Source organism: Mirounga leonina, unplaced genomic scaffold (assembly GCF_011800145.1).
Source record: "Mirounga leonina isolate KUSES-001 unplaced genomic scaffold, KU_Mleo_1.0 Mir_129, whole genome shotgun sequence".
NCBI classification, from domain to species: Eukaryota; Metazoa; Chordata; class Mammalia; order Carnivora; family Phocidae; genus Mirounga; species Mirounga leonina.
The window spans coordinates 9,252,440-9,262,214 of record NW_023270323.1 but is presented as its reverse complement, the minus strand read 5'-3'; the positions used below and the strand labels follow the sequence as shown (position 1 = coordinate 9,262,214).

The following is a 9,775-nucleotide window of genomic DNA, read 5'->3' as shown; positions in this document are numbered from 1 at the left end:
AGAGGGAACACAAGCAGGGGGAGTGGGAGAGGGAGAAGCAGGCTTCCTGCTGAGCAGGGAGCCCAATGCCGGGCTGGATCCCAGGGCCCGGGGATCATGACCTGAGCCGAAGGCAGATGCTTAACGACTGAGCTACCCAGGTGCCCCAACTATTCTCATTATTGAAGAAAATCTCCATAAACAATTCATGATCCATGAAACCATTAACCTTTGAAAGAAAAATAATTTAACAGTTGCTTCTATTACAATACACTGTTTTGCAGTGTATTGTAATAGATAACTGCATTATCCTTATCACACATTTTATAGTTAATATAACTTTGTATATTAAAGGAAACCTCTAGGGGCGCCTGGGTGGCTCAGTCGTTAAGCGTCTGCCTTCAGCTCAGGTCATGATCCCAGGACCCTGGGATCGAGCCCCACATTGGGCTCCCTGCTCTGAGGGAAGCCTGTTTCTCCCTCTCCCACTCCCCCTGCTTGTGTTCCCTCTCTCGCTGTGTCTCTGTCAAATAAATAAATAAAATCTTAAAAAAAATAAATAAAGGAAACCTCTATAAAATGTTGAGAATCCAATGACTAACTAAAACTATTATGTGCTTGTAATTTAAATTTTTATCAGCACAGTTTTATCCACTGATAAAAGCCAGGAAGGAAAACACATAACCTTTTATTTTATACCTTCATCCTAGCACTGAATGAATCTGATATTCATTCTCATACAATGACCTGACCTTGAATTTTTTGCTGAGGTCAAGAACACAGCGACTACACTAGGAAGTCCAGAGCATACCCCAACGGAAGAGAGAAGGAAAATAACTGTCTACCATCAGTTCCCTGAATCCTATTCTGGGTTTATACTGTGATCAATGAATATGGGTTGTGAGGCTTGTTTAGAGCACCTGTGTTTGGTAGAAACAAGACTGTCTTCTCCAGTCTTAAGTGTATTAGGTCATATGGAGCTGTGCCTTTCTATGTTCTATACCTCTTTATAAATCTATTTGATGTTCTCTTCTTTATCATCTATTCCAATTATTTGTTTGCATACATCCTCTACACAGTATTGGTATTGGACATGAAATGGTTATATGAATATGTCCTTGAGCTACCAGGGCTGGTGATCCTTGCTCATCCAGGAAGCATCATGGCACTGTGAAATGGAGGTATCCTTTTTTTTTAGTTTGGACTCAAATCAAGAAGTGGCTTTCCTACCTAAGGAAGAGAAATATAATCCTTCCTATTGCCTAAGAACAGTGACAACTGGCAGAGGGAACACAGATGGGGACAGATGGCTTAGACTAGAGAGACATCTCCAGAGTCAATGGACATATGCCATTTCTGGATTACCATTTTACATCTCTAGCCATATAGGGATCACAAATACTTAGCTGTCCAAGGCAAATACAGCTGTAACTAGAGATATCTGAGAAAGACAGCTATGCAGGCCAAATGGAGTAACATTAATACCAAGGATACACATCATTCTCATAGCTCACTCAGTCACTCTAGAGAGGACACATCAACCATATTTTGAAGATGTTCTCAGCTTTAGCTTTCAAAGATCATCTGGAGGAAAAAAGATCTTAAGATAAAATCCTGGTGAAAGAGTTAGTGCTTTATAATCTCTTATAGCTCACATGCTCTGCCTCCTATCTGGGATTTGAATTACAAGGATTTTAATCACCCATAAACTAAGCAGAGCTTAGTTTGTTCATGTAAATGTAAACTTGCTTATGTAAGGCCACAGAGAAGCTTAAATTAAAAACCAAAGCTTAACTAATGAAGTAATTTCTCTATTGCATTAGTTTGTTCATGAATCATACAGTGAGACTGATAGGGGATAATAAATGCACATTATTGATTCCATACATACCTGAAAAATTCCAAGTAGGATTAATTTCATAAGAGTAATACAATCCCATCAAACAACTTTTATGACAGGTTTTGAGTTTATCTTTATTTAGGAAGTGATTCATCTAGGGTCTCTTCACATAAAGGTAGTTACACTAATATATGGAATTAATAAGTAAATGCTACTTAATGATTTCCCTCCAATCCTACCCTTTTCAAGGTATTTGTTTACGAGTGTATTTTTTCACACTGAATTTTTATTAATTCATAATAAACAAAATTTCTATAATACATTTGACTTAATTATATATAAGTTTGTAGACACAAATATTTCAGAGAAAAAGATACAAAAAGTAGATTGTATTTGAAAAGGAAAGCATGCTGGGTAGTTTGAATAATTTTCCAGGAAAAAAATCAGGGTGGAATAGGTTTTATAAAAAAGGGTTTTTTATTTCTTTTAAAAATAAACCCGACTTACTGTAATCAAGACACTAAACAATTAACTCAATACTTCACTTGATTTACCTTTTACAGAATTATTTTTATGGTAACTTGCAATTAAAATCAGAGATTAGAATTCTTTTAAATTTTGCCAACAATGGACTCAGGAAAATTTGCTGAACTTTTTTTTTCCCCCCCAGAATGGGGAAAAACAATAACTCTATAAATGTCATGGTGGCCAGTTAGGAATATTCTATATATCCAAGTAAATAGGAGAACGTCTACTTAAAAGATTAAAGATTAGGAAAGGAACTCTAAAATTAACGCAATAACTTTTCTGGTTGGACAAACAAATGATCAAAGAAATTTCCATGACATATTTTGGGTTAAAGGGGTTTTTCTTTTCACTGACAAAACAATTATGTAGATTTTAGATTTTTCTTAATAAGGAAAACAAAATTTTACACATTAGACTCTATCCTGTCATATATATGATCTTATTTCTTCCTGGTTAAAATTTACTTAATTATGTATTTTTATAATTATGAAAAATCAATAAAGTGATTTCTATTTTGAAAAAGAGAAATTATAGTTGGACATTGTATTTTACCCCCAAAGCAACCAAGGAAAGATCTACTATATTCGACTACTTCCTATGATGTAGGCGGCAAACAATTCTGATTTAGTAGAAGCAAAACCCTGTACTAAAAAATATTACTGTCATGTAAGAGGATTGTCTTGAAAATTTGGGGATGAACATCACTTTGGATTAAATGTACTAAATAAAAAGTGCTTTTTAAGCAGCCAGGTCCAGAAATAAAAACAAAGATAAAGGCTGAGGGAAATGCAAGAAACAGAGCATGGAAGCATGAGAACATCAAGAGCCCTGCTAAATGTTTCCCATGGTAGCCCAAAGGAGTAGACAACTTACCCTGGTTTTTAGAGATGGTTTTTGCATGTCTCTTTCTAAGTCTTTTGTTACAAGGATGTTAGGTAATGCGTTCTTACAACTGGCCTCCTATAAAAGAAGTATAAAAGAAATATTAGAAACCAAAGAACATTACCCTAACTGGAAATTACAATGCAGTAAAAAGCAATTTTTATGGGAGACAAGGCATTTCTGGATTGAACTATTTATATCAGAGTGACTGACATTTGTCATGAGGAATCAAAATAATTCCTTTCTTATTTTTCACCTACAACAGCGAAGTAAGGTAAGATGGTGATGGAGTAGGTGTGGGACACACAGAACATATATATTCAGAGATGACTGTTGAGAATCTCATCTACACTCTGTCACTTACACAACCACAGACAGCCCCCCTCTTCTTTAGAGAATTAGGTAGTTAATTCTCCAAGATATCAACCACCAAACTTAGAGTTTCCTTTTCCTACCACTTTTTACAAATGGGTTCTGATTATGTAAATACTTTTTCTTAAACAAATTCCTTCAAATAGTTTAGCAAACCACTATTGAACAGTGATAGTTTCATACAAACATCCTAACTGAGGAAAAGTATCTGAGTATTTGTTTCCAAAATTACTAAGCTTCAGTCCTTGGTTCACACAAAAATAGTACTTGCAAAGCTAGCAGAAATTACAAGAAGGCATTTACTATTTCTTTTTACATGATAAATAAAAACAATAATCTCATTTTAAAAAATACAATGTAGGGCCTCACTTACCAATAGCCACTAATTTGGATAAATTTTCCATAAGTGATTTCATTGCCAAATTAAGAGAGATAAATATATATAAGGAAGATTACAGACAACAATAAAACTAAGGAGAAAGTAAGTTCAATTTCTTTCACTTGCTCTATAACCTTGACCTCTGTAACATGTTTCTTCCCTTATTTTTTACCTACTACAGTGAAGCTGCCCACCATCCATCACTGCATTATCTAAATCATGGATTTTTTCCCCCCATTTACCTAAGGGTTAATTAATTATAGTCTTTTAAACAATATTTTAGTCAAATACTTTACAATATTACTAAATTTTGCTGAAACTTCTTTATTTCTAAAGAGAACAGTATATTATTAGGATAAAATGTCCCTAAAGAAAATACTACTACTACTTGCTACTAAAAAATACTTACTGAATCTTGGGATGTATGAGGCACTATGCTAAAGTCTTTGCATTAATGCCATTTTTGCCCCCTCCATAGCCCTATTAGGATTAGGTACTATTATCATCATTCATTCCCCTTTTAAGGATAACATAAAATCTACAGAAGTTAACTAACTTGCCCAACATCACACGGGACTCAAAGATAGCTCTGTGTAAACTTATGAACTCATATCACCTTTAAATGATATCTCCAATATCCAATACACTTGACATCTTAAGCCACTAGGTTGTAGAGCCATAACATTTTAAAACCAAAAGAGCTTTTAAAAATCAGCTAGTCTGCCCCACTCCTCTAATTTTACAGATGGGGACTTGAGGACATCTGAGGTGATGTGCCCAAGATCACAGAGAGTGGCAGAGCTGAGACCCGTGCCTGGACCATAAGGCTGTACGTTGCACCTGTTCCTAGCTTTGTGCTAGGGAGAAATGTGACCAGACTCGGAGGGGATCAAGAGCCTCCTCTAAGCTGGGGGTAGCTGTGGGACTGCCAACACTCCCAGCTGCCTGTGGCCTCACGTACAGCTCTATGGAAGGACCCAAGGGTACATTTCTGAGCTCTCCAAATAAGCCTGCATTCCAGTCCTACGCTTTCCCACAAGTCATAACACCTGCTGGCGGTAAGCTGCTTACTGGAAATAGTGAATGAACCCATTCCCACTTCTGACTCACTGTGAGAGGGATAAACTATATCCAGCATGACATTCAGGAGATCCAAGTGATTAACTGTATAATCTATTGCGTAATTTGACCACACTGGATAATATAATTATGCTTAATCCTTATACCCCCTTTTAAAACTACTGGGATGTAAATGTTAGAATGTGATGAGAAGAAAAAAGGCTGACTCTCAAGGGAAGCTAACAGGAATCGCTGACCTTTGTTTATGATTGTCTGAGTGTTTACAAATGCCTACAATTCTTTTTTCCTTATGCATAGGCTAAAAGGGACAGTGTTTCTTTATTACTCTTACCTCCCCCACCCTGTCCCTGTGAATCAATGAGTACAAGGTTGATAGCTAGCTTTTCCCTATAAAACTTTGAAAACCTTTTCTGTAAACTTTTATCTGAAAATGCCACTTAGATGAATTATGTTTATTTTTTGTTTTAGGATGTTACATTCAGACAACAGAGATTAAGTAAAATTTAGTAGTCAGGGCACTCAAGTGGCAGTCAAGAGATCTGACTTCTCATCCTGGTTCTCTAACCAACCAGCTATAGGAACTCAGGCAGGCATTTCAACCTTTTGGACATCCCTTGCTTCAAAGATTTCTAAAACAAAGGCACTGGATTAGGTGAGCTCCAAGAAACTTTTCTGGGTCTTAAATTTCAAGATTTTCGGATTCTTTCAAGAAGAAGCAATATTTGTTGACAAAAAGGTAACCCACGACCTGTTCAGAGTTGCATTCCCAATGCCCCATGAGACTGCTGCAAAGTGCTGGTGTCCACCCAGGGGGCTCCGGGGCCACAGAGGGAACATCTCCTGCAGGGCTAATGTTACTCAAATTTCTGGAGAAAAATTAATACATTCCACTAGTAGCTTAAATAAGTAACTGGAAATAATTTCATGTATTTTTTTAAGACAGATATATTATGGAGTTAAGTGAGAAACTTTTTTTTTAAGATTTTATTTATTTATTCATGAGAGACAGAGAGAGAGAGAGAGAGAGAGGCAGAGGGAGAAGCAGGCTTCCCGCTGAGCAGGGAGCCTGATGCGGAACTCGATCCCAGGACCCTGGGATCATGACCTGAGCCGAAGGCAGACGCTTAACCATCTGAGCCACCCAGGCGCCCAAGTGAGAAACATTTTTAAGGTAAAACTTTTTTACAGTTATACCTTTATAAAGCCATTTACACTGGTGGGTATATATTTAAGAGAATTAAAAACAAAGGTCCAAACAAAAACTTGTAGACAAATAGTCATAGCAGCATTATTTATAACAGCCAAAAGGTGGAAACAACCTAAATGTCTATGAAACAATGAATGGATAAAGGAAATATGGTATAACTCACAATGGAATATTACTCAGCTATAAAGAGGACTGAAGTATGGATACCTGCTAAACATAGATTAACTTTGAAAACATCACGCTAAGTGAAAAAAGCCAAACATAAACAGACATATATATTGTGTATATAAATAGACATATATTGTGTGATTCCACGTATATATTGAATGTCTGGAATAAGGCAAATAGTGACAGAGTGGTGGCTAAAGGCTAGAGGGAGGGGAGGGATTCCTAATGGGTCCAGTCCATATGGGTTTTTTTTAGGGTGACAAAAATGTTCTGGAATTAGGTAATGGTTGCACAACTTTGTGAACATTTTTTTTTTAAAGATTTTATTTATTTTTTTGACAGAGAGAGACACAGCGAGAGATGGAACACAAGCAGGGGGAGTGGGAGAGGGAGAAGCAGGCTTCCCGCCGAGCAGGGAGCCCAATGCGGTGCTCGATCCCAGGACCCTGGGATCGTGACCCAAGCCGAAGGCAGACGCTTAACTACTGAGCCACCCAGGCAGCCCCTTTGTGAACATTCTAAAACACAATAAATTGTATATTTTAAGCAGGTTTATCTTATGGCATGTGACTAATATCTTTTTTTTTTTTAATAAGTCATTTAAATCCCCACACTCCCAGGGCAAAGGAAGAGACCTTGAGTTTGCTTGAACTCCTCCTTTAGAACTGCTTTGAAATGATTTGTGTTTGTTAAGGATTAAAGTGTATGTGGGCATAAAAATTCACTCAACAAGTATTAACTGAACCCTATCGTGTGTGGCATTCCAATGCTAGTCACTGGAGAAGGTAATGATAAACACATCAGACCCGATCACAGGGTATATTTATATTTGAACACTTCATCTGCTTAAATGACTTAATTGATTGCTCACTCTAATGACTTTTGTGCAACAACCAATTGCTTAAACCAGCTGTGTCACCTTGGTATCCTGAACACACCATTTAAAAATACAATAGGGAAGGAAAAAATACTTTATCACAGCTTTGTTGGCCTTCTATTCAACTACTAATGACATGAAAAAACGGACAAGTACTCAATGTTTCTTTAGCAGAGCACACTACTCCCACAGTTATTCACAGGCTTGTTCCTCATTTTGTCCAGGTCTTTGTTCAATTTCACTAAAGAGGATTCCCTTCCTGGAACACCTTATCTAAATTGCTACTGCTCTCCCCTCCCACTTAATGCGCTCTCTCTCCCTACTCTATATTTCTTCATAGCCATCAGCAAAATATGACTTTAATACTTACTGATTCTAAAACTGATGGTTGCCAGAGGGGAAGGAGTGTGTGGTTGGGTGAAATAGGGGAAGGGGCGTGAGAGATACAGGCTTCTGGTTATGGAATGAATGGGAGTATAAGTCTCAGCATAAGGAATATAGTCATTGATACTGTAATAGTGTTGTATGAGGACACGAGGTAGCCACAATTGTGGTGAACATAGCACAGTGTATAAACTTGTCGAATCACTATGTTGTACACTTGAAACTAACATTGTGGGTCAACCATACTAAGAAAAAAAAATTAAAAGAAAATACTGTTTCTCATTCTTTGTTCATCTCACCCTCTTCTGTGAGAGGACCGGGTCAGTCTTGCTTATGAATAGATCCACAAGGCTAGAACCATGAGCCCCTACTAGAAGCTAGTAGGGGCTCAACTGCTGAACTGAATGGGTAAACCAAATGATTGAGTAATATCCCTTTTCTAACCTTTCACAATCCCCTGGGCATTCTTCCTGTTTTCAGTTCTCTCCTTAATCAGCTTACATTTCATGATTCTTCATTCCTTTGCTAATACACTTAATTTTCTTCATCCTGTTTCTAATCATTGTATTCATCTGGAAAAAGTACAACCTTGGACAAATCCAGCTATATGCCTTCTCTGTGCTGAGAATTAAGCAAATGAAAGTGGTTGGGGGAAAAGTATAGAATTAGTTGACTGTTTTATGTTAAATTTATTATCATAAATCTTGAGTGAGTCCTCTCTAATGCATGGCAATTCTGTTATACTTCTTTAGTAACTTGACTTTCCACCCTCCAACATGACATTTCATGTCTTCTCTTTTCTCAAACCTCTTTCCATCCATTCTCACTTCATAGCTCATTGGGAAAACAGAAGACTGGAATAGATGCTACTCACTGCGTCATCATCAAATCTGCAAACATTCCATCCTTTCTGCCTTCCCTCCAGTTACAATGAAAGAGAAGATGCTGATCCTATCAGCCATTCTCTCCACACACTCCCCACTCCTGGGGATCTTATCTCCTCTTATTTTCTCAAGGATTTCCCTCCCTCAATTATCCCCTCATTCCCTCTCTACTAGATCGTTCCCATTAATCACAAGCATGCTCTGGAATTGTATCTTTTCGGTTTGTTTTTAAAACAAAACTTCCTTAATCTCATTTCTCCCACTAGTTATGGTCCATTTCTTGGCTTTCCTTTATAGCTAACTCCTTCAAAACAGCTGTCATCACTCACTATCTCTACTTCTTTATTTTCAAAGCCCTCAAATCTGTTTTGTTTTGTTTCTTATCACCACTCTGCAGAAAGAGATGAAACTGTCCCAGCTTAGTCTCTGTCTTACTCAGGTTCTTAGCAACATCTGATCCAGGTAACTAGTTATTCTTGAACTACTCTCTTCCATTAGCTGCCAGGACATCACTGGTAGGAAAAAAAAAAATTCCTATTTCACTGACCAACTCCATAAAGTCTCCTTCGTTGCTGCTTCTCCACTATATATACAATCAAGTTATATCTATTGCTTATTGGTTTATTTTCTGTATCATTAACTAAATAGAAGTTCTATGAAAGCAAATAATTAGTTTCCTTTACTCACTACTGTGACTACAATGCCATAGAAAAGTGCCTAGTAGAGTAAGAGCTCAATAAATACATGTTGAATAAATGGCTGAAGTTGGAATGACTCAAGAGTTGATATAAATTAGTCTTCCTTTCCCAAATAGTATGATTTCAATCACTTTCATGGCTTTTAAATCAACCAACACACTAATGACTCCCAAATTCCACTTGTCTTTAATGTTTCTCCTGAGTTCACATCACTTTTATCTAACTGCCTACTTGGCAACTCTACTTGGCTGTCTAATAAGCTTCTAAACTTAGTATGTCCAAACCTGAGCTTATACTTTATCAGCAAAAAAATCTGTCAGTCCTTGAGTCTTCCCCTGATTAACAGATGGCACACAGTTGCTCAACCCAATGTCTTAATCTACCTTAATTCTTCCCTTTCCCACCCACATCAAACCCACCATCAAGTGCAGTCAGTGCTACCTCCAAAATAAACTGGGATTCATTCACTTGTAGGCACACAGCCACCCCAGTCCTAA

The 9,775-nt window shown here is 37.3% G+C and overlaps 1 protein-coding gene across 3 annotated transcripts in view; it reads right to left on the bottom strand.

The window, feature by feature from the left end:
• The window catches only part of FAM13A (family with sequence similarity 13 member A), a 351,884-nt gene that overhangs the window by 169,536 nt on the left and 172,573 nt on the right, over positions 1 to 9,775 (bottom strand). For all 3 annotated transcript variants that reach the window (XM_035004519.1, XM_035004518.1, XM_035004520.1), the window contains exon 6: positions 3,221 to 3,307. In XM_035004519.1, the coding sequence (XP_034860410.1) occupies positions 3,221 to 3,307 (87 nt within the window). The remainder of the gene's footprint in view (positions 1 to 3,220; positions 3,308 to 9,775) is intronic.